Source organism: Hyperoodon ampullatus, assembly GCF_949752795.1.
Source record: "Hyperoodon ampullatus genome assembly, chromosome: 1".
Classification (NCBI taxonomy): Eukaryota; Metazoa; Chordata; class Mammalia; order Artiodactyla; family Ziphiidae; genus Hyperoodon; species Hyperoodon ampullatus.
The window spans coordinates 60918898-60943866 of NC_136914.1; the positions used below are offsets into that span (position 1 = coordinate 60918898).

Sequence of the window (24969 nt, forward strand, 5' to 3'; positions counted from 1 at the left end):
GTGGGAGCTAAAGGGAAGTGGCACGTGGGGCGGGGGTGGATCTCGAAACTCTTCTGTTACTCATTCTGCAGGAAGGTCGCTGGGCTGGGGTAGGGATGCTGCTGTGTGTGTCGGGGGGTTGAGAAAAATTACCTGGATCTCCTTAATCTCTGAATTAGAAGGTAGCTGGGGCCATTTCACACTTGGGTATCCTACCTGGCTTTGAAAACCAAACTTCTGAGAAGAAGGAAGGGAGGTCCCAGATGTCCCTCTGATGAGGCTTCTGCTAGTCTTGCACACCTGGCACCTTTGTAAAGCAGAGCCTGGGAGTGTGGGCAGGAGAGGGTGTCTCAACCTGAGCCTGGGCACGTGTGCCTAGAAAGCCCAGGCAGCCAGGCCTCTTCCGGAAAGGGAGGGAGCATTAGTCCCCTATGCTGGGTGGTGACATCTGCTCTCTAGGGGAGCTATCAGCAGGAATGCCTGGGAGAGGGCACAGGTTCCTCGAGCAAAGGTAGACCAGCGCTCTGGGGGCTGCTGTGTAGACCAGTCTGACTAAAGCAGAGGGTCTCAATGGGGCAAAAATGAAAGATGATTTTGGAAAGGGAAGCTTTGATCAGACTGTGGTGACGTTCAAGGCCCAGGAGGAGCTTTTGCCTTGGATAGAAAAGAGGAGCTGGTGATAGTGTTTGAGGAGGAAAATGAGATGGCGGGGGGCGGTCAGTGCTTTAGGGCAGTGACTTTCCAGGATTAGTTACAGGAGCAGAGCTGAAAGAGGGGAGGCCACTGCAGTGGTTCAGCCATAGGGAGATTTTTTTTCAATTTTTATATTAATTTTATCAGCCATATATGCATGAGCTTAAAAGTCAAATAGTAAAGCTAGGCTTATAATAAAAATAGCAGTGCCTTGCCTCATCCTTTCCCATTCCTGATTCCCATCCTGAGATAACCTCGTTCAATTTCTGATAGTTACCTTCTTATTTCCAAATTGCATGCTTATAAATTTTTCAGTTTTAGACATTATCTATCGACTTTCAGCTGTGAAGGATGAGAATTGCACTTTTGCACCACCATCTACCTCATCTTTGCTACACACACACATACACACACCACTCTTAATATGCTCCACCCATCCTTCCAACATAATTATATCCCTCCTTTTAGCTCAAACAGCATTTAGTGTATACAGCATTATAATTACATAAATATTATTCACAGCAGAGCCACATAGTGTACAGTACTGTCATTATATTTCCTCTGTAATTATATTTCCTCTTTTGTTTTCTCTAGAATTAATAATTAACTCTTTTTTGTTTGCTTGCTTAGTGTTCTATGAACCTATCATTTTTTTCATCCCTAAATATTCTGACATAATTGAATACCTCTTCTCAATGTATTAAAAGAATATTGATTTTTTAATTCAGTTTGTATTTTTCTTGGCAACATTCTCCCTGGAGCATTCATCCTCCTGCTTCAATCTGGACTGACTGTGCTCTGGCTTGCTTGCTATTCTGGAGGCTGAATGGCTAAAGAGACCTGATGTAGGTTAGGCCTGGGGGAGGAGAGGGCATTCACCCTAAGAATATCTAATATATTAGGTCCCGGTACATGGGTTCCCTATTATCCTCTATCTTGGTTTATGCCCTCATTTTGGTGGAGTACACCCTTCAGTAATTTCCTGAAAAAGAATTCATGGGATTTTTTTTTTTTTACTTTGAAAAATGTGTTTATTCTACAGTCATATTTGTTGATAGTTTGGCTGGGTATAGAACACTAGAATGAAAATAGTCTTCTTCATAATGTGAAGTCATTTTTCCTTCGTGTTCTGGCTGTTAAGAACTTTGATGCCATTTTGATTCTTGATCCTTTGAGTGTGGCCTTTTGTTTTCTCTCTGAAAGTTTCTAGGATTTTTTTTAATACTCAGTGTTTTGAAACGTCATCATTTTATGCTTCATTGTGGAGCTGTCTTCTGAACACATAGTGTGGTCTCCTTCCATTTGGAAGCATGTCCTTCAGATCTGGGAGTTTCCTTATGTTACTTCTTGGGTAATTTCCTCCCCTTCTTTTGCTCTGTTTCCTCTCTCTGGAACCCCTATTAATTAGGTGTTGAATCTTCTGAACTACACTAATTTTCTTCTCCCCCATTTTCCATCTCTTTGAGTTTTGTCCTACTTTTAGAGAAATTTCTTTATCTTCCAACTCTTCTGTTGACTTTTTACTTTCTACTAGCTCTTTCTTCCTCTTGAAAGATTATTTCAAAGATGCTGTCTTGTGTTGTCCGTCTAAGCTTGCTAAAGATATTTATTGTTGTTACTCCTTTTTACTGTTTTCCTCTCTGTTTTTCACATTAGAGGCTCTTCACAAATGTTTACTTGACCTTTAGTTGTCTGTTCATATTTAAGAGTGAGTTCACATTTACCTGCCTGGAAGCTTGCTGTATGTATTAGGACAGGGTAGGGAGGGGCGCTGCTTATTAACCAGTGGGCTTCACTATGGGATGATTAGGTGAGGACTTGGATTTTTTTTGTGGGAATTCCAACATGTTAATATTTGTGTTTTCTCTTGGGTCAGCTTTCCCTATCTCCTGCCTGGCTGTCAGTCTCCAGGAGGCTAAATGGCTAAAGAGGCCTGATTGGAGATGGGAGTGGAGGGGAGATGCAGCTTTTCACTTAACCTCCCTGTTTTCAGTTGCCTTGTCCAGCTCCCAGTCTGAGTCCAGAGCCCAACTAACTCAGCCCCTCCAGAAAGCAAAGCTCCAATCTTCTGCAAGAGTTGGGGAAGGCATCTGGGAGTCTTACCACTCTTCTTAAAGATTTGTAGCCAGTCTTCCTGTTTTGAGCATCCCCTTAAGTCTCCAGTTCCTGAGCTTTTCCAAGATTCTGAGATGCTGGCCTAAGTTTCAGCTTTCCCATCTCTCCTAAGGCAGTTTCCAGTTCCATCTGTTTCCAGGATTCTGTTGGCACCTCTCATCTGTTGTCACCTCCTCTCCTATTCTTTTTGCCCTTATGGATTTATGCATTTTTAATTTCCATATTGTCATTTTGGTGAGGGGGTTGGGACAAAACCAGAAATCAATGGGTGTGTTCAATCTGCCACGTTTAACAGAAAGTCCCGATTCTGTTAAAACATTTATTGAATGCTTTCTATGTGCAAGTGACAGTGCTAGGACTTCAGTGGTGGCCAAGGTAAATCACAAAGAGAAGGGGAAGGATTTGAGGAATGTTGAAGGAAGAACTGACAGGCCCTGGTGATTGATGAGGAGTGGGAGTCAAGGGAGAAGGGCACGTCCACGATCACGCCAGCAGGTGAAGAGACCAGCGGAACTTGGGAAGTCAGGATGGGCGTTAGGTAAGCACTTTGATGGAGGTCTTTCTGGGATTCAGAACAGGCGGTACACAGCCAGAGGCTGAGAAGGAGCAGGGCCTCAGAGATGGGAGAGCACTGAACTGGTTCCATGGAGATGTGGAGGAGCTGGAAGGCCAGCCCAGCCCAGGGAAAGTGCTCAAGCCATGTGAGATGTGTGGGACTTGGGCCCCAGCCCTTTGGTGCTCCTCCTGCCCACAGAGCGTGCACCTCCACCTGGCAGTCTGCCTGGCACTCAGAGCAGACCCAACACTTTTTAGAGTCCAGTGCACCTCACCCAAGAGAGAACAGACACTGGTCGACAGAAGAGATGTTGTAAAATGATGCCTTCTAGACTCCTCTGCAGAGAGAGGTGCTGGAGCACTGTGTACATGTGTGGGTGTGTGCACACACCATGTGCCCTCTCCCGACCAGAATGGGGCCATCTGAGACATCCATGGAGGCCTGGTGTGCAACTGCCTCTCCTGGTTCTCTTCCCTGCACCATTTCTCTCCTTGGACTCTGCTCTCAGCTGGTGCCCACACGTGCCTTCTCGCCTGTTTGAGAAAGAAATACAGCTCACGTCTCTCACAGACCCCATTTCCCCTCCCCCATAAGCTGGAATGCCACAAAGCCTCCCAAACTTCATACCCTCCCCAAGCACCCCAGGAGGCCCCTGGCTCCAGAGTCACAAGTGAAAAAGCACCTCTTTGGCATTCAGGGGAAACCAAGGCACAGGTACCTCCACTTTGCCCTGGTACCACCCCACCCCTCCCACCCCCGTCAGAAGGGTCTCTACTTATGACTTTAATTCTTCTTGTCACAGTGGGAGCCCATTTCCTTATCCCCAGTGAAAGCATGCAAATTTTGAGATACCTTCTTCCTTCTGAAATTCTCTTTGGGCTAAAGCTCCCCACCAACCCTCTCTTCTCTAATCCTGCCAACCTGAATCTCCCATCTTTGGGTCCCTTGTCATCCCCAGCCCTTCCACAGAGGAAATGAACCAGTTCTGCTTGAGCAGGGGCCCTGAGCTCACTTTCCACCCTCATCTGCAGGGTCCCCAAGGTCTGGAGACACAGAGGTGACCTGATTTTGAATCCTTCTCCCACCACTCACAAGCTGTGTGACTTTGGACAAGTTGCTTCATTTCTCTGAGCTCCCATTTCCCCCATCAGGGAAAAGGAGGTAATGAGATACAATTTGTAAAAATGCTGATGGATGAAGAGTTGAATCCCTGCCCTGCCCTGCCTCAGGGACCAGCAGCCCAGCCTCTGAGCCACAAGCTTGGCCCAGGAGGGTCTGTTCCCAGCTCCGAGCCACCGAGGCGCCCTCACCTTGTCAGAACTCCATCTGTCAGGAATTTATTACTAATGCATTTTATAACAGGCTTTATAATAAGATATTAAAGACTGTGGCCGCATCTAGCAAGCATTCCATAAATATTAATAACGCCTTTAGAGGTGGCACCTATGGTGGAAACGGTCGGGCTTGTTCCGAGGTTTGGTCCAGGGTTGAGAATAAATCTAACGGGCGTGGAAGGAGGGTGCCCTGCAAAGATGAGAGAGTATGGCGTGCTTTTTCCTTTTTCCCATCTTCCTTTCTCTTGCTGCTTTGAATTTTTATAATACTTCTTTTCCTTTGTTCACAACTTTTCCTCCGCAATGTGTCTTTTGCTCCCTTAAATTTTCCTCTCCTTTCTCCCCAACTTTCTTCCCTCTTTCTTCTCTCACAAACTCTCTCCCTCCCATGCCCATTTCCCTTCGGCCCCCAGTTCAGCCCCTTTCATCACCCCATCCTATTTTCCTCTGTCCCCCTGTGGTCTTCCCTCCGCCTTTCCCCTCGTCTCCTTCCCCCTTGCTTTACACTCTCTCCACCTCTGTTTCCCCTGTCCTGCGTTCTGCCTCTCTGTCTGGCCCTCTTCCTCCCTCGCTGCCCGTGCCCCCCCCACCTGTTCCAGTGAGTACCCTGAGCCACCTCTGTAGAAGCCCGGAGTGTAATGTGACTCACACTGCGTGTGAGAAGTGAGCTATTTATCATTATTATTAACGAACAAGATCCCTTGCACGGTAGAACTTTGCCAGAGTCTATTCTCTTGTCACCCCAAGAGCAGCAAAAAGATTTATTTGTCTCTGAATTGCACAGGGTGGCTCATTTACAGCAGGTCCATCAGAAGTGATGTGGAGCTTAAATGTGAGCTGGAAGAGGCAGGGGCCTGCCCTGTCTGCGACCTGCGTGGAGTGGGCCCCTCGCTGAGAGGGACGGCCTAGCAGGGGCAAGGGATTTGCAGGGGATGGTGCCTAAACACACTCCCCGGACCCCAGACAGCATGGGCGGTGCATCTGGGGAGATTTCCCTCGAAATGGCTCAGAAGCTGTGAGGGAGAGGATGGGGTTGGACAGGGGATGCAGTGGAAGAAGGGGCTCTGGAAGCAGAGTTGGGACAGAGAAGTGGGCTAAGAGGCCTGTTTTAGGAACAGGAGTAATCATGCCCTGTGGGGGCTTTCCTCCCAAGACCAGCTGCTCCTTTCCAGCAAAAAGGTGGAGCCAGAGTTGCCCTAGAATGGGGCTGCCACCCTCCAGCCGAAATAGGCCTTTTGGCCCTGCCTGCACAGCCCAGGCCCACCTGGCTATGGTTCCGTAGACCCTGAACTCCAAGGCCAGACATCGTAGGGTGTAGGGGCGCCTTTTCCCTGGTCTCCTGTCTCCAGGCAGGCAGAAACTGGCTCTCTGGGTCATCCTCCTCCAGGCCTCACTGGCCATGAGCTTTGCTTTCCGTGGCCCAGCTGTGAGCATTAAAGGGGCCAAATCCCAGCAGGCGAGGGGCAGGGTTAGCCTGCGGCAGAGCTGTGGGGTGAGGAGGAATTGCCCGTGGCTGGATGTGTTCTGGGGGTGCCAGTGGGTCAAGGAGCCAAGACCCATGCAGGGCAGAGTGAGCAAGTGGTAGCAACAGGAAGGACAGCATGGACAGTGTCTCAGCACCACAGCCAGGGACAGGAAGGGAGGGCCAGACAGGGCCTGTGAAGGCGGGGGCCAGGGAGGCCCTCAGAGACCCTTGTCTCTGCTTTTCTGCTTCACCGTGCTCCGTTCTCACTGCAGATGGGCTTCCTCCGCCACCCTGTAACTGTGGCTCCTGTGTGACTTCTGGCCTGTCATGGTGCCCACTCCACCCCAACCAGGTAGCAAGAATCTTTTTCTCAGTTCCCCACAGAAAACTGATTGAATTTCCAAGGCCCCATCTGATTGGCCTGCTTGAGTCAGGTGGTTACCCCTGGACCAATCGCATGTGGCCCGGGTCTGAAGTCACTTGGTACAAACATGAACACCTAGATCCATCCCTTTGAGCAGAGCTGTGGGTATAAAGAGCATCTCTCCTTGGAAGGCGGGTGGGCAGGGAGGCAGTGGTTGGTGTCTCCGGGTGAGGTGAGAAAAGCACTTATATATGAGTCAGAGCACTCAATTTCCAGTCACAGCTCTGCCATTAACCACCTGTGAGATGGAGAGCATGGACGCGCATCCCCTCACTTTTCCCATCTATAAAATGGGGAGACTAGGCTGGCTAATCTCCAAGGTTCCTTCCAGCTTCTACATTCAAGCCATCCCTGAGGGGTGTGTGGTCAGGCCTGGCCTTCATGCTCAGGAGCTTCCTTGGCCTCCAAGCACCCCCCCCACCCCTGCCTCAGATCCCACCCCTCCCAGCTCTTTGCCAGGCCTATTTAAAACCATTTCTAAGTTATGCAGAAATTGAATAGGTTTTCACTGCAGGGCATGAAACATAATCCAAGAAGGTCAGGCACAGGACCATCCCTTATCTTCCCCCTTTTCCTGTCTTCTTGGATCTTGCTCTTAAATCCTCTGATCAGAGCCTTCACCCTGGACCATTCGGTATGGATGGGTGAAATACCCTCTCCTCCCTGAGGCAGGGGGCTAGAGAGCTGATGTTCTCGCAGGAGCCGTCCCTCTCCTCTGGGCACTAGCTCCACATGGCATGTACTCTGAAGTGCTGTCTAGCTGCCTCACAGGGGGCTGGTCACTCTGAAATCAGAACATGTCCATCCCTCTCGTGGCAGGAACTACAGGCTTCGATGGCATGCTTTGTTCTGGAGCTTGGGGCTGATGCTGGCACTCCTGTGATGTGCATGTTGGACCTAGAGATGGGGAGACGGGGGAAGAGAGAGAGCTGTAGGTTAGCTGAGAACCTCATAAAGATCTCCTCAAGACCAGTGCTGCCGTGGTGGCATATTGGGGTGGAGGCTGGCTTCGCTGAGCCCAGCACCCGAGGAGTACAGTTTCTGGGGTTTTGCACGTGGTGGCTCAGGGTAGGTCCTTGCAGAGTACCTGTGTCCATCAGGGTCCCCCAGGAAACAGTTCATCTCGGATAGTTCTGATAAAGGCATTTCGGTGAAGAGACAACTTCCAGAGGGGGCGCAGGCCTAGGGGGACATTAAGGGATGTTGAGGCACCAGAGACTAGCAGCACTGGGAAGCTCTTTCTACTCCTAGGGCTGGAGGGGCAAGGAGAGGGGATGGAGCCCACTGAAAACTGGGGCCAGGGAGGAGGGGCTGCTGGGTTGGAGCTAGAGGGATGGGCGAAGTGATGCCCCAAACTCTTTCTCCTCCTGTCTCCTCCCCAAACTCTGAGCTCCTACCAGCCCTTCCCATTGGCAGAAGCCAGCCCGCAAGGGAGCCTAGGAATGCAGTCCACTGAGGCCGCCCCGGGCGGGGGAGGCGGGGCGGGGAGTGTCATGGCAGAGCAGGGTACTCAGTAGATCTGGGGATTGCAGACAGGGAATGCCCAGTGCAGTATCATTAATAGTCATCGTGTTTCTTTATGCCTCCCTGCCCTACCCTTGAAGGTGTTGTTGTCTGCCATCCTCTAGAAGGCATTCAGACAATAAAATCACAACTGCCATCTTCTAAGCACTTATTATGTGCTGGAAAGTTTACACTCATGAGCTCGAGTACTCTTCACATTAACCCTATGCGATATTATTAACTTCGATTTACAGAGAGGGGACTAAGGATCAGAGAGATTAAGTAACTAGCCCAAAGACACACAGTGAGGCTCGGGTTCCAACAGAGGTCTTTCCATCCCTGAAATCCTAGCACTTGTCCAGTCTGCCCCCTTGTATACTTGATGCTCTTTTGGAGGGAAAGAGAGCATCTGTTTTCCAAGCCACTGAGATGGGTAGGGCAGACCTAGCAAAGGCAAAGCAGGTTCAGGAACTCAGAAGTGTAAGGGAGCCTGCTGGGTTGGAGAAGTACAAATAGCTCTACCTGCCAGGAAATAGTAAACTGATAAGAAAAGAAACTACACGTGATCTTAGCCAAAAGGCCAGGATGCGATGCCTGCCAGGAAATGAAGTGTGGAGGGGGAGAAAGCGCAGGACCTCGAGGGCCCGTGTCCTATGCAGAAGCGCACTGGGGCATCATGGGTGGTATGGAGGAGAGGGGCCTTGCCCATCTGCCCCTGTCCTTACTGCTGGTTGGAGAAGGACAGGACCTGAGCCTGTCCATTCAGGCTGACACTTGCCTGATGGGGGAGGGGCAGCACACTCAGAGAGAAACAATGGCAACTCCATGACATTGTCCTCTGGAGGCCCTTTCCAGACTGACTAGGGACCTTACAGAGAACACCCCTGCCTCCAGCAGATAGTCCTAGGGAAGGGCTGACAGTGTACCCGAGAGTGGTCCCCAAAGAAAGAAGCTTCTCAAGGTAGTGACCCAGGGCCCGGGTCATGGCCAGCAGCACGGAGAGGGGGCAGTCATATGAATGCCCTCCTTGGAAGGAGCCCTGCAGGTGTCAGAAGGGACCCAGTCATTGTTCCAGTGTAGAAAGATCACAGAGGACTAGGAATGTTGTCTCTGCCCTCAGGGAACTTTCAGTCCAATCCCTCACTCCTGGCTAGGGGATACCACCCATGCTGACAGGTGACCTCAGCACCGTGCAGAAGAGTTAGGGAAAGAACTGCCATCAAGGTTTAGAGAAGTGTTTAGAATAGAGCTTAAGAGCATAGGCTTAGAATTAACTACACCTGAATTCAAGGCCTTCTTTGCCACTGCCTAGCTGTGTGACTTGGGTGAGTTACCTAACCTCTCTGAGCCTCAACGTCCTTTTCAAAAATAGGATAATAGCAACCACCTAGAAATCTGCGTGTTACAGAGCTGACAGGTGCAGCCTACTGCACAGACATGGCACATAACAGTCAGTCAGTCAACGGGAGCAAGGGTTGTTTCTTCCTTTCTGTCTCTGGGCAGAGCCTCGTTAAGTTGCCCATCTTCAGATGTGTCCAGAGCTCACTAAGTTAGGAATAAATTTACTCACGCAGAATTTTGCAGTCATGGCTTACATGCCAGGCATTGTGGTGGGCGCAGTGGTGAGGAGAGCTGACAGTTGGGCAGAGGATGCAAATACGCAGATACTTAGAATACAATGTGCTAAATGCTGTCATAGAGATTCGTTCATGTCTTCATAAAGGGTATTTACTGGACACCTGCCATGTGCCAGGCACCGTGCTGGGCAAGGCAGATAGAGCCCTAAGGCTTCCATGGAGCACATGTTCTATGATGGAGACAGGCACTGACCGGGGAATTACAGAAGAATTGTGGCTGATGAACCATTCCAGGGTGCTGTGGGGCCCTGAATATAAATAGTGGCAGGGGTTGGGGGCATGGTAGGGGCTGACCTGGCTTAGGGGTCTGGAAGGCCTCTTTGAAGAAGTTACGTTTAACAAGAAACCCCAAGTCAGAAAGGGACAGGGGTCTGTCTATACACAGTGTATAGCAGAGGGAATCATGGAAGGCTCCCAGGAGGTGGTGATGTTTGAGCAGGCTTTTTGGGCTTCTCTGGTTACAGGCTGCCATGGCCCAGGCATGGCAGGTAGATGCCCCACCCATGGGCAAACCATGGTAATCTCTGTGGGCCAGGCAAAGTCCCCAGACTCTCTGCCACATCCCCATATCACTTATCTCCCAGCTCCCTGCCCTTGAAACCTCCAATACGCACACTCCTGGCTGCCCTCCAGAGCAGCCCGTGCCTGAGGCTTGGGCAGCCAAGGGGCACCTAACAGTGAAAGCAAAACCGCCAAGAAACAGGGGGTTGGGGACCAAAAGACCCTCATCTGGAACTCCAGGACGAGCAGATCATCTTTGGAACTGGTGCTGTTACAGCCACCAGGAGGCCATCAAAAAAAATGAAAAAAAAATAGATGGTGCATTTTAAATTCCTCTGAACCCTCTTAGAATAAAAATGATAAAGCCGCAGGTCTGGTTGCCTGGAGGGACATGGTTAATGGGCTTTGGGGGAATAGTCACTGATGGAGGCAGCTGCTCCAAGCTCCAGCTCACCCTTTTATTTGCTTTTTTTCACCCCCAGAACACGCCCGTGGGGACGCCCATCTTCATCGTGAACGCCACGGACCCCGACCTGGGTGCAGGCGGCAGCGTCCTCTACTCCTTTCAGCCCCCCTCCCCGTTCTTTGCCATCGACAGTGCACGTGGCATTGTCACAGTGATCCAGGAGCTGGACTACGAGACCACGCAGGCCTACCAGCTCACCGTCAATGCCACAGTGAGTCCCGGCACCGGGGGCCCAGACAACCAGATGTCAGCCTCCTCCCACCCTCAAAGAGAGCACAGAACGTCAACCTCGTTCCCTGCTAGTCAAGGCTTACAAGGGTGATGCTGGTGATCAGCAACAGCTGATGTTACTGAGGGTTTGTGCTCTGTCCCTGGTGCTGTGCAGAGCCCTCAGATGGATTGTCTCCATTAAACCTCACAACAGCCCTATGTCATAAGAATTAAGGGACCCATTTTACAGGTGAGGAAACCGAGGCACAGGAGCAATTCAGTGACTTGCCCACAATCACCCAGCAGCTGGACTCCAGTGCCTGCACTGGTAACCCCATGGGGCATTCCTAGTGCAGGGTGTCCTCTCACTCTCTGGGACACAGGACAGAGGTGTCAACCCAGCTGTGTCCTGACACCACCCAACATGCAGGGGCCAGAGGGTCCAAGCATCCTAGCCACTGCTCTAGAGTGGTGATTCTTACACAGAAGAGAGCACCCGTCTGCACCAAGCACCGTGCTGAGTCCTGGGAATTCCAGGATGAGTTAGTCAGGAGAGGGAGGTGGGAGAGCAATAACTATCCCATTTTATAGCTGACACTGTTGAGACTCACAAGCTGATAAGTAGTGGGCAGCAGGAACCCAAACCCAGGTTGTCTGACCCCCTAGTCCACTACCCCCATGGTCAGGAGTCTCTGAGTCTCCAGAACATCACTGCTGCTTGGACTCTGTTGCTGCTGTTATCAAGGGCCTGGGGGCCAGGCAGGCCACACCCCCAGTAGGGTTCCTCCCCTGCACGCCCCTCTTCCCTGCTCCTGGAGCCTTCAGCCGGCAGCAGGGCGAGAGCCGGCCTGCTGTCCCTTAGATTTCTGTTTACAAAGCTCAGGTCAACAGTGAAACAAATCACAGGAGTCCCTCTTGACCCTCCAGGACCCATTAGCCTGACACACAGCATCCACCACCTGGCCCCATGTCACTTCAAGGGGGCTTCCAGTAGTGCTGGGGGCTCCACTTGGCAGGTCACAGAGCCCAGAGCCCAGGGGAAGACACACTGGATTGGGTCCAGGGTCCAGTTTGAAAGATGGCATTCCCCCAGGATTGGACAAGATCCAGAGAGGCCCCCCAAACCAGGAAATGCAAACTTTTTCTTTGTACCTGGTCCAGCGGCCCCTGGGGAGGCCACTGCTGATGACACCCACATTCTTTCCTTCTCCCCTGCTTAAGTGTTAGTTGCCTGGGAGGACGTGTGTGCTGCTATTTGTAAAACTGACTTCTGGGATCAAGGGGACTTGCAAGACCAGAATCCACTTTTTGGACCCACCTGCACCCTCCCGCAGTGCCTTGCACACCCACTTGGGGTGGTGCTCCTCCCGCCACTCTCCATTTGCACACACCTGGACCCAGAAATGCACAGATGCTTGCTATCTTTCTCACTATGAAATTGTCCCTGTGGGATATTTTCCATCTACCATAAAAATGGCTTTGGGCCAGTGGGGAAGAGAGCAGAGCTGGGCACAGGCATGAATCCGGGTGCCAGGCCTAGGCTCAAGCTGGGATGGTGAATGCAGTTAAATTGCCATTAATCTTCCAGAGATCAGGCCTTGAAGCAGTGGAAGAGGAGGGGCCCTAGAACTCCCTTAGGTCTTGATGGCTCCCCCACCTGATGCACAAGTCCCTCTCAGGGCTGACGCCGTGCCCTTGGCCACTGGGCATTTCCTCAAGGAGATTTCTCCTGTGTGGAATTGCAGGGAGCAGTGTGGGTCCCCAGCCACTACTGGGTGGGTAGCGGGTGGGGAAATGTGGGACTCCCCTGGGAACAAGCTGCTGAAAGCTGTAGGTGCCAGAGTGACAGCTGGAAGCCTGGCCAGGTGCCTGCTCAGCCAGATGTGCCCACTGCCATCCCCTTTCCCCAGCCATGGAGTCCAGGGTGGGCTGGACGGGGGCATCCGTGGCAGCAGCAGCAGGGCTGCAGCCACAGGTGTGGGACAGGAAGGGCAGGTGCCACCCTGGACAAAGCCAGCAGCCCACAGAAGCCTGGTAATGGCAAATCAGAACCACTGGCATCCCCAGCCCCAGAGGTCAAAGGACTTCCTGCCAGGCTTCACCCTCTGGTCCTATCTGCCTAGTGGTCATTCCAGTCCCTAGCTGAGAGCTCTCACCATGGGTGGTCACCAAGCCTGGACTGTGAGCCCCATCATCTTGGAGGCTGGGAGGCTGTCTCCCCTGTGGTCCAAGGGGCCCAGCTCCCCCTGCCTTCAGACTCTCCCCTCCCTTGCTGTACCCACGACCCATCCCCAAAGCCCCTCCATCCTCTCCCTGGCTGCCCCTGAGGACTCGTAGAACAACCAGCCCTTCCTTCTCCTCGAAGGCTCAGCAGCTGTGTCTCTGGAGGGCAGGAGCAGGCACTAAGCTTGCTGTAACATGGGGAATGCCTTGCATCATTCACATCACCCCAGACAGACCAAGGGAGATCTAACCCAAGGACAGTCACTCCTCAAATCCCAAACCAGAGAATTTACAAGGCCTAGAGTCCATAGAGGTCATTCCAGTGAGTCCCTTCATCTCACAGAAGAGGAAATTGAGACTCCAAAAGGGGAGAGAGCTTATTCGAGGTGACCCAGCAAGTTAGCACCTGGGCTGATATTAGGGTCCCAGATCAAGACAGAGCAAGTTTTTATGTCAAAAGGACCTGAGTTTGAGTCCTGGCTATACACTTACCAGATGTGTGACTCGGGGCAAGTTACTTAACCTCTCTGAGTCTCTGTTAAATCTGAATAATGGGCACATAATACCTACAAAAGCAAATGAAGTGTATAGTACAGTGCCTGGTATATAATCTATTCAGCATGTAGTTTCTGTTCTTGTTGGCTATTGTTATTCAGTAGCAGCAGCTATTTAAGCAGTTTATCATGTTTAGGGTAATAGAAGATGGGTTTTGGGTTTCCTTTCTTGGTGAGCTTTCACAGGACCACATTTCCAGCCAAGAGGGTTTAAACATTGCCTGCCTGGCCACTGGCCTGCATGACCTCTCAGGATTCCTTCCCAGAGTCCCACAAATGTCACAGGCCCTGGAGCTCCCCCTACTGGTTCTAAAGGAAAAGTTGCTTGACCAGTAAACCCAGCGTGTAGAGCAGGGATACAGGTTCCAGGGTAGCCCCCTCTGTGGTCAACGGGCCTTTCTTCTGAGGAACCCCCATCCTAGTCAATTCCCTTGCTGCCCTTGGATGAGAGGGGGCAGGAAGTGGGCATGGAGGGGGCAGTGGCCCCTGACTGAATGCAGAGAAGGAGCTAAGGGCAGCACCATCTCTTTGCCCCAAGCCAGTCATCCTGCCCACCAGATGTCGGAGGCAGTCGGGCCTAGGCTGGGCCGGGGGCCAGAGATGTGGCTCTACCCCAGGCCTTCTTTGTGACAGTGGATAAGCCACCTTCCACTGTGCCTTGGGGACCCTGTTTGTGTTTTCCTGCACAGGTCAGAGATCACTAAACGTTCTTAGAGTTCCTGAGCTCCGTGCGCTAATGCCCTTCCCTGGGGGAGTGTGGGAATACGTGTGTACGTATGTGCACACTTGTTTGTGCATGTGGGTGTCATGTGTGTGTGTCCATGTGTGTGCATGCCCACAACATCACTTAACCTAAGGCTGTGTATTCTTTGTCCTCTAAGGATCAAGACAAGACCAGGCCTCTGTCCACCCTGGCCAACTTGGCCATCATCATCACAGACGTCCAGGACATGGACCCCATCTTCATCAACCTGCCTTACAGCACCAACATCTATGAGCATTCTCCTCCGGTAAGACCCTCCCTGGCCCTTGTGAGACTTCCCTCTGCACCTCTGGTAGGGATGGGGGCCCTGTTTGGTGGGATGGGCTCCTTGGCGTTTCCTACTCCCCCAAACCCCTATGCATGGCAGTGATGGGTGTCCCAGCACAGTGAAAACCCAACCCCCTCTTATAGCACACCCCACCTCCTCGTTCTCTCACTTCATCCCTGGAGGGCTCTGAGCAAAGACTGGCTAGTGCAAGTGAAGGGCAGCAGTTCAGAAAGATTCACGTGAGATGACGGGGATGCCCGTGCAAAATCCAGCCTGGGCTGGAGAGCGAATTTGGACTCAGACAGGCTCCCCAAAACATCAGTGGGGCTCAGCCATGCCCCCCACGGGTCAGTCAGTCAACCTGCCTCTCTCAGCCAGCCATCACTGCCCAAGATGGCGGCCACCTGCCATCCGCCCCACAGGCCTTCTTAGGCTTGGCTCTTCCCTGAGAACTCACAGCTCCGGCTGCCCCTTCTAACTTTCCAGACTTTGGGTTTCCCAAGGCCACGTGTTCAAGAGAGGCACCTGATTGGCCATGGTCTGATTCTTTTTTTTTTGGCTACTTTGGATCTTCATTGCTGCATGCGAGCTTTCTCTAGTTGCGGCGAGCAGGGGCTACTCGTTGTGGTGCGTGGGCTTCTCATTGCGGTGGTTTCTCTTGTTGTGGAGCATGGGCTCTAGGCGTGTGGGCTTCAGTAGTTGTGACGCGCAGACTCAGTAGTTGTGGCACACAGGCTTAGTTGCTCCGTGGCATGTGGGGTCTTCCCAGACCAGGGCTCGAACCCGTGTCCCCTGCATTGGCAGGCGGATTCTTAGCCACTGCGCCACCAGGGAAGCCCGGCCATGGTGTGATTTTGTGCCATGTCATAAGGTCAGAGGTCACCAGCCAGCCTGTAGATTGGCTGCCCGTGGGCCATGTTTCCACCATGGTCATCAGCTGTGACTGGGGGTCTTAGAGACAAAGCATGCCACTGCCCCTGGGCAGGGGCTGTGGGTGGGCAACTTTGCTCAACTGTGGGCTAGGCAGGCAGTACTAGGTATCCCTTGTCCGGTAGCCATCCCTGCTTTTGTACAGACTAGAATAGAGCACCCACTGTGGGCTGATGAATTGGAAAAAGGTGGCTCCTCTGGGCAAACACAACCACTGGACATACAGCTTGGGGAGCAGCTCTGTGGAAAGAAAACTGTGCCCCTCCTTCTGAGGGAACTAAATGTGCTTAGAGGAAAGACACAGCTCTGAGAGCAAAGGGGGACACACACCTGAACGCGTGGCTGTTCAGGGCCCCACCTGCGTGTCTGCACAGGCTCACAGATTTGGGTACAAGTGAGAGGCAGGCTCCCCTGACCGGAGTGCAGGCCATGCTCCTGGACCACCACAGACCAGGAAGCCTGCCCCCCAAGTTTGAGACCATGGCCTGTCCCGACCATTGGCCTCCTCCAAGCACCATACTGCAGGCTCCAGGTATGAGGGGTATCCACTTCTTGGGGCCGCTTGTGGGCTGGAGGGTCTGACGAACAAGTTGGCCTCCTGTTGCAGGTGTCTGAATCTGCTTCGAGGGCAGAGGGAGACATCTGAATGTCCCCACCCCAGCCATCTCTTTCTTGGTGGTCCACGGACAGCAGGAGCTTGGGCTTTCAAGACTGTAGGCTGCCTCCCCCAAAACCTCTTTGCTAATAAGCACTCACATTCTCATCCCTGACCTTTCAGATGAGGTGGGCTCTTCCATCTGCCCCCAGCCCCTGGCCATCCCTTCTCAGTGCTCAGTGCTCCTGCATGGCTCACTCACCCTCGGCTGCTTTGCTGGACCGCGAGACCAGTGCGGCAAGAATGGGGTCTGCTGTGAGCATAGCGCACCACGGGTGCTCAGGAAGTGTTTTTGGAATGAGTGAATGAATGAATGAACGAACGAACAAACAAACAAATGCCCTGGTCAGACCAGCCCACTCAATATCCTGTCATCCTCATCACCCTTCGTGCCTGCTCTGGTCACCAACCCCAAGTCACCCATCTGTTGGTTCCCAGCTCACTGACGACCTTTCTTGGAATTTTTTTCTGGCTTCCTCCTCACTGGCCCAGGCATAGACATCCCTCTCCCCTCAACTCTGCTGGAGTTCACCCTCCTTTTGTTGCATGACTTCCCACCGAGTTGTAGCCACACCTGTAACGTTCACCGATGTGTAAGGGGGTTACTTTGGGGCTCCTGGTCACCAAGGCGGCTGAGTCTTTGGGACCTGGTCTTAGGCCTCCCAGGGCATCGTGCTCAGGGCTGAATGCAGGTAATATGGGCAAAGCCAGCTTGTCGATTGAAGTGAGGACATGATGGTGGCTGGGCAGCCAGGGGTCTCGGAGCAGGTCGCTGTGCTACCATGCACTTGCTTGGCCAAATCACACGACTTCCAGACCTCTTCCTCCTCGGGGAACCAGGGCTACAGCTGTCTCAACTGTGCCTCCCTAGCCTGGGGGTTTTAGAGATTGACGCATCCAGCAGTGCCAGCATTAGCAGACGTTAGAACACCGCGGTTATGGGTTTGGATTGGGCTGCGGGTCCCAGCTTCAGCCTCATTTCAGAGTCTCGGTGGTCAGCAAGAGGGGTGTTGGTGTGAGTATCCTCTGAGACCTTCAGTTTGTCTTGTCTTTCCTGGCATCCCTGTATCGTAGCAGAGTAATACTAAATCTAGCTGTTACTACAGGTGTTCCTTTCAGATCTGCAGATTTCTGAGTTCGTCCAGCCATCCATTCTATTTTTCATTCTTATACTCATCCTCTAGATGTTTATTAAGCCCCTGCTGTGTGCAGGGCCCTGTGCTAAGCCACACTTTCCAGATGATTCCACGGGCCCCTGCTAGGATGACTCCTCAGAACAGGCAAACGGGGCCCTTGCTCCCCTTGGCTCCTGCCCTCCTTATGCTCAGTTCCTTGGCATCTGACATGGTTCTTTCTCAGGATGAGGGACCTTGATATCTCTTTGCCTTGCCGGGGTTGTCCCTTTGGTCCCGCAAGGCCACTAAAGCCAATGTCTGGGGGACTCCCAGGGAGCAGGGCTGAGTCCCGCCTCTTGGGTCATGACCAGGCTTGGACAAGCCAGACAAGGAAGTAAGTTGGGAGATTCGGACTCTCCCAGCGCCCACAGAGTCGCCTCTGTGTCCACACACCTCTGGCCTTCCTCCCTGCCTCCAGACTTGAAAGTTTACCACGTCCCTTGCACAGCTTCCCATACACCCTAAGCCTGATTTTTCCAGGCTTCTAATCCATTTCCATGCCTTGATCCGGGCCCTCCATGTCCCTTTACAGTGTGGAGCCCTGATTTAATGCAGCACTTTCCCGGCCAGGCCAGGGTAGAGGAGCACCATGGCCTGATCAGTCCCCCAGGCCGGAGGACCCAGGAGTCCCCCATCCCCGGCCCTGCCCCTGCTGGCCTGGCGCCTCCATCCAGACCCTCACCCACTCTCCCTCACTCCCCCTTTTTATCTGCAGCTCCCAGCATGTACGCCTCCCTCTATCAGTGTATCAGGTCAGCACGCCCCATCTAAAGTGTATATATTACCTAATAAAATCCTTCTTATTTGGGATTATTGCATCAAATTTTAATTTCCTCACTCGAGCAACAGCATGTCGGCCTGCCCGTCAGTGAAGGACCGATAGAAGGTGAAAAGAGCGGATAAACTGCACAAATTACTGCCAGCCGATGCCTATCAGCCCTTTGACTGGAATTGACTGGAATTAAGGACTGAGAAATAGGATTTTCTGCCTCAGAATCTGCTGTGGCAGTTCCTGTCGGAAGTCTCTTCCGGGCCCCCATCGGCTGCCTCCCCCCAAGGGTGCCTCCCACTCCCGAAGCAAACTGCATGTCATCCTTTCAAGTCCTTAATCCTGTCATGGAAATGGGGGAGGGGAGTGGTGCTGGGCGGGCAGAGAAAGAGGTAGACGGGCCCCCTGAGGCTCCAGCTTCAGCCACTCTCCCAGCCAGCTTCTTTGGAAGGAGGCAGCCACAGAAGGGAGAGTCATGTTCCTTCTAGAGCAGTCCCAGCTCCTCTCAGCTCTGCCCCGACTTCCCTACTGGTACCCAAGCCTCAGAGGCTGGGGCTGCCTGGCACCCTCACTCACCCCCTCACCGCACCTTGAGACTTTAAGCCAATCCCTGAACACTTGAGCCGCAGTCTCCCCACATGTACCCTCACTGTGAGAGGTTGTGAGAAAAAAGTGAAGGAACCTATGCGGGAGCCCGGCACAGTGATTGGCACACAGTAGGTGCTCAACTAATGCTAGCTCTCCCTGTGAGCTCCTAGCTCTTCTCTCTATAGAATTCCCAGAAATTCCCACCTTCTCTCTATAGAATTCCCACCTTCCCTCCAGGGTGGGGATTGTTAACCTGGGGTCCTGAGGGACCTGCATTTTGCTGGAACTGTTTGGAGCATCACATGCATGCATAGTCTGGGATGAGGCCTCTTAGCTTTCATCAGAAGCGCACGGCGGTTCCAGGCTCCAGTGAATAGTGACAGTCACTTTTATAGCATTTTCTGTGCACCCAGTGCTGTTCCAAGTGCTTTACATGTATCACTTGCTGAGGTGTGGGACAGTTGTAGTACCCACTTTATAGATGGGGAAACCCAAGCAGTGAGAAGTTAAATAACTCACGCAAAGGATTCAGATCCAGACAGTCTGACCACAGAGTCACACCCTTAACCCCCTTGCTGTACTGATCTTCCCCCAATAAGGAGTTGGGACCCCGCAGGCCTGTGCACCTTTAGCCTCTCTGGGTGGGGGGGAGGGCCTCATTTCCCAGGAAGCCTCCTGCTTGCAGTGTGGGTTCCCATGAAGGGAAGAAGCCCTGTGGCCAGGTGGGCTCCATCTCTAGCCCTCTGGGCCCACCTACCTGCTCTCCCGGCCAGGCCCTGATGCACCCCAAGCTGGGGTACCTCTCTGGAGAGCCTGCCAGGCAGAGTGCACCCCTGTAGAGGGGCCCAGGCCCGGGGCGGGCACTTCTCCATCCTCTCATCTTTGGAAATAAGTTTCAGTATATTGAAAATATAATCACTGAGACTCTGAAACAAGAGCCGTGGGTTCCCAAGAGCCCCTATTCCTCCCTGTTAATTCCTTCTCATAACATTTCCAGTCTTTGTGGCTGCGCTTGTATTAAAAGCTCAGGGCTTTATTAAAAATGGATTTATTTATCCAAAAAGATGAAAACCCAAACTTTGTCAGGAGCCTTTTAGAGCTCTCTTCGTGGAAGCTCAGGTGTGGCTCTGGTCCTGGCTCTCCCGCTGGGCCCTCTGAGCCCTGCCCACCCAGGAGGACTCCAGGCCGCCAAGGGCAGGGCTACCCATGGGGAGATTCTCACAGGGCTCTGAGGACTGAGGGTTCCTTGACCACCACCTCCCCTCTTTGCACACACCAGCACTGGCACCCTTCCCGTCCTCCCGAGGCTCACTAACCACTCCAGGCCCTGGTTGTACTCCTGCAAGCATGCAGCTGCCCCTTGAGGTTTATTGTTTAGCGACTGTCTGGAATGGTGCTTTGGTAGGCACTGGGCCCAGCTGACCTGGCAGGCAGCTGACCTGGCAGGCCAGTCCCTGCCCTCAGCAGGCCAGGGGCAGCCAGGGGACCCTCATGCTGGAACACATATGAGGCCCAGATTGGATGGGGCTGTAAAAGAGGGAGCTGACCCTGTGTTGAGAAAGCCCTTCCTGGCAGCTGGAGCCTTAGACCAGAGTCCTGCGCTCTCAGGTCTGGGGACAAATCCAGGCCTCTCTTGTGTAAGGAGTGACACCAGGAAAGGCGTAACCCCCAAAAGATGCCCCTGGGTCTGAGGCTGTTAAGATGTTACACAAAAAGAATCCGCCTTCAGCTCAGAAAACGGGGGAGAACAAAGGTTGACAGATTTCTTTACCACTTTACTACTTCTGGGAGCCTTTACCACATTAAAGCCCATTGTGCATCTCCAAGGGAGGGACAGGGAATGTATGTTTTCCCATATTTGGCATGAAATAATACATGTAAAATGCTTACACTAGTGCGTGGTTCATAGCCACAACTTTCATAAATGACAGTTATCATTATTATAACAACCTGTTACAGAAGCAGCATCTCCTGGCAGGCAAGAGCATTTTGGAGCCAAAGTACCTGACCTTGAATCCTGGCTTCACCATTCACTCTTTGCGGTGGGACCTTGGAAAGGCCACTTAACTCATGGTGCTCAGTTTCCTCATCTGTAAAATGGACCTGTCTCCTGGGGTAGTTGAGAGGGTGAAATGAGTTAATACATAAAAAGAGTTCGCAGCAGCTCCAGGCACATGGTGAGCTCTAGAAAAGGGCCCTTGCTGCCGGCACAGGTGCTTCACGCTCTCTCACACAGCTCAGGTCCTCAGAACCCACTTCGAGAGATGCGTCTTTAATGGCATCTTTCTCTGACTTTGTATCAGTCTGTTTCCCCCATGGGATCTAGCTAGAGCTCCTGCTGTGGGGGGGGGGGGGGGTGGAAGAGGGGTGAGTGCAAAGGAAGGAGCCAGACCTGCTTTCTATGTGGCCTCCGCCTCTGCGCTGTGTCCATTTCTCTGCTGGAGACGTTTCCCCTGCAACATTCTCACCTTCCCTCAGCCAAACCTGGGGGCGTTCAGGATTGCCGCACACCTGGGCTCAGGAGAGGCTGGAGTGACAGCTGTGCAGGGGCAGCACTGCCCCAGGAGGGTGAGGTGGCAGATGCCCCTCCTGTGTCCTGGCAGGGAGACCAGGAGGAGTCAGAGGCACCTTGCCCCCAGGGCACTCCCTCCGGGCCAGAGGCCTGCATGTCAGGAACTAGCCTCTTCCCACAAGAGAAGGTGCTCAGGTGGGGGTGGAGGGTGCAGCCTGCAGGCTTCAGTCTCCAGCTGATGAACGGTGAATATGTGAGAGGCAGCAATGCCACAAGAGACCTTCATTAGACATGCAAATGCCAGGGTTGATATCTCTCTAGGGGTTGGGGACAAGGCTGTCCTGCTCTCCATCAGTCAGGGGAACTGCAGCCTGGGCCAGAATCTCAGGCAGGCATGGCTGGTGTGATAGGACCTGGAGAGCAAAGTGAACATTGCCCTGAGTGAGGGGCAACTCAGTAAGCGGTGGTGGTGGCGAAGTTGGGATCCAATCATTTGTACGTTCATTTATTCAATCAATTGGCCAGTCAGTTGATATTTGAGTGTGCCCATTATATGCCAGCATCTCTTCCTAGTGAGTCTTATGCCTCCAAACCCCTGCCGGTGTTGTGTCTTTTTTTTATTATTAATTAATTAATTTTTCGCTGCGTTGGGTCTTCGTTGCTGTGCGTGGTCTTTCTCTAGTTGTGGTGAGTGGAGGCTACTCTTCTTTGTGGTGCACGGGCTTCTCATTGCGGTGGCTTTTCTTGTTGCAGAGCATGGGCTCTAGGCACGCGGGCTTCAGTAGTTGTGGCACGCAGGCTTAGTTGCTCTGCGGCATGTGGTATCTTCCCGGACCAGGGCTCGAACCCGTGTCCCCTGCATTGGCAGGCGGATTCTTAACCACTGCGCCACTAGGGAAGGGAAGCCCCCCGGTGTTGTGTCTTTAGCCTGGAGCACCTTCCTTTTTGTTTTCTGTCTCTGGCAAACTCCTACTTGCTCTTCATGACCCATCCTAAATGTCACCATCTGTATAACCCTTTCCTCCAGGTGGACTTGTACACTCTGGGGTACATTTATGCATCTAAGCAACCTCATATCTGTATAGCAGTGTCTGTGCATATTGTGTGCTCCCCAAAAGCAGGGGTCCCTGAATCCCCATTGTGGGAGTCCCAGCCCCTAGCCCCTTCTCCCCCAGTGCTGCAGGGAGAATGAATGGGGTGTGGGGCAGAGCCACGTGAGGCAGGAGTTGCCGGTTGTAGTGCTGGGTGGGGCATGGTTCAGAGGACCATGGTGGCCTCCATGGTTGTCACAGTCATCCCTGGAGATTCTCATTTTCAGGATTTATGATGCTTTCATTCACAGAGTAGTTGATTCATGATCTTCTCCTTTACTCAGGCCTTAGTGAAAACTGAGTTGTTGTTATTCATATTAAGGTGGGGAAAAACAGACCAGAGGGGTGCAGCAGACTTCCTGAGGTCACACAGCATTGATGTGTGTTCGAGATAGAGACCAGACCTCTTGTCCTCCTGCTGGATGCTCCTCCATCAGCTCTTCTTCCCTGGGTGGTTTATCCGAATGAGGGGAGATGGGGAGGGGAAGGGGGAGCAAGAACATCAGCAAGATTGGGCCTCTCCAGTGGACATGGAGGTGTTTGCCTGGGGGCCTCAGTGTACGTCCCAGGGATGATGGCCTGTGTACTCGGTACCTACTTCCTAGGCTGGCCAGGAAGTCCCCATGGGGAGGGAAGCTGTGGGTGCCAGGACAGCTACAAAGAAGAACAGCAGCCTGGGGGCTGGGCGACCAAACTCAAGTCCTTTCTCTTTCCCACCCAGGGAACCACGGTGCGTGTTATCACCGCCATCGACCAGGATAAAGGACGTCCCCGGGGGATTGGCTACACCATCATCTCAGGTAAGGCCTGGGCTGCCCTGGTCCCCCACCCCGACCCAAGAAGAGCCACATTAGGAGTGTCAGGCTCTGCAGGACTGTGGAGAGATCTGTGGCCATGTGGGACAGTGGCATGAAGGGACCTGCCCCCAGGGACAACCTTGGCCAAAGGACCCAGGCAGGGAACTGACCGGCTAAAGGAGGCAGGAGCAGGGGAGGGGAAAAGGAGCTTGGAACGGAGGCTTAGGTGCGTGGGGCTGCTGGGTGGTGTTGGAAGGCAGGAGTGTGCGCCGCTGTCCGAGGTCTCTGGCTTCTGGGCACTTTGGGGCTCTGAGCCCAGGTCATTGGTGACCCTTACCAGTGCTCTGGGATTTTCTTTGTTTTTCTTTACTCGCCTGATGAAGAGATGGCAGCTGTTACATCACTTTAGAACTAATACAGCTGCAACTTTGGCTGATTTCATGCTCCTTTTACATTTCTGACCGTTAGAAAGTCACGTCTCGTCTGGAATGTTGCAGGGAGGCACATAACGCCTCCTTTCCCACCCAATCTCTTGGGTGAACAGAATAGTGACTGAATGCAAAGGGGGTTCTGGTTGATGGGACCCCTCACCCCACGTCCCCACCCAAAGACTAACAAAGCAGCAGCTCCTTGGCTGTCTTGGGACTAGGTGGCTTTGGAGCAAGGTGGCTGGTGAGAGGTCCAGGAGAAACTGCTCACTCACACACTCCAGACCTGTCCCTGTTCTCCCACCCCCACCCCACACGTGGCCTCCCTGCCCAACCTGCTGGTGAGTGAACGGTCAGCCTGGTGCATCTGGGCAGGCCAGACTGATGGCCAGGAGGATGGCAGGCCACCAGGCCAGTGTCCACCCCATTGCCCCTCCCTACCACACTGCCAAGAATAGAGAGTGGCATTTTGGGGGCATTTTCTCCCTAAAGCTCAAAAGGCACCAATGTGTAGTGATCAAGAACATGGATGGAGTCTCTTGAGCATCCTGCCTGGGGTGGATCTCCATACCTCAGTTTCTCATCCATAAAATGGGAGCAATAAGAGTATCTACCTTAGGTGGTTCAAAAGTCAGAAGACTTACTATATGTAAAGAGCTTAATTAATGTATGTAAAGTACTTTATAAGTGTTAGCTGTTATTATTATTACTGCTAGCATCTAATAATACCTTCCAGGTGTTGAGGGTTAGCTGGTGTGAGGGAGACCCCTCACATCCTTGGAATGCAGGAAATCAGGGCATTATGGGCTTCCTGTGACCTACAGCTTCTAGAATAACTATTATTGTGCTTCTAGGCCCAGGGCACCCCAGGACCCAGAGCGAATGTCAGACCAGCTCATGTGGTCAGTAACAGCAGTGCGGGTTTGGGCATCTGCTCCCCGCACCCCATTTCCTCCCCATTCTGATGCCCAGGACAGGACTCAACAAGAGTAAAGCCCAATATGTACTTGTAGAATGAATGAATGAACATCACTCTAGAGTAATGGGTATTCAAATTCCAGTATGCCCAAGAATCACCTGGGGCTCCTACCAAAAATGCAGAGTCCTTGGCAGGCATGAAGATTCTCATTCTGTAGGACTGGGGTGCAATCCAGGAAAGGTCCTTTCTCCCAGTGCTCCAGAGGCAGGTGGTCCTTAGGCCAGGATATGGAAAAGGAAGTCCTAGGAAGGAAGACAGAGTCCTCCTGGGAATTAGCGGGCCCTCTCCTGGTGAGCAGAGGAGAAGGGAGGCCCATGCTGATGCTGGTATCCTTCATGAGTTTGTCAAATTGGG

At 52.6% G+C, this 24969-nt stretch overlaps 1 protein-coding gene across 1 annotated transcript in view; it reads left to right on the top strand.

The window, feature by feature from the left end:
- LOC307057548 (cadherin-23-like) overlaps positions 1-24969 on the top strand; it is a gene marked incomplete at both ends in the record, with an annotated part of 199415 nt that overhangs the window by 112183 nt on the left and 62263 nt on the right. Inside the window, 3 exons of the mRNA XM_079710714.1 lie at positions 10690-10884; positions 14542-14670; positions 23133-23211. Coding sequence (XP_079566840.1) covers positions 10690-10884; positions 14542-14670; positions 23133-23211 — 403 coding nt within the window. The remainder of the gene's footprint in view (positions 1-10689; positions 10885-14541; positions 14671-23132; positions 23212-24969) is intronic.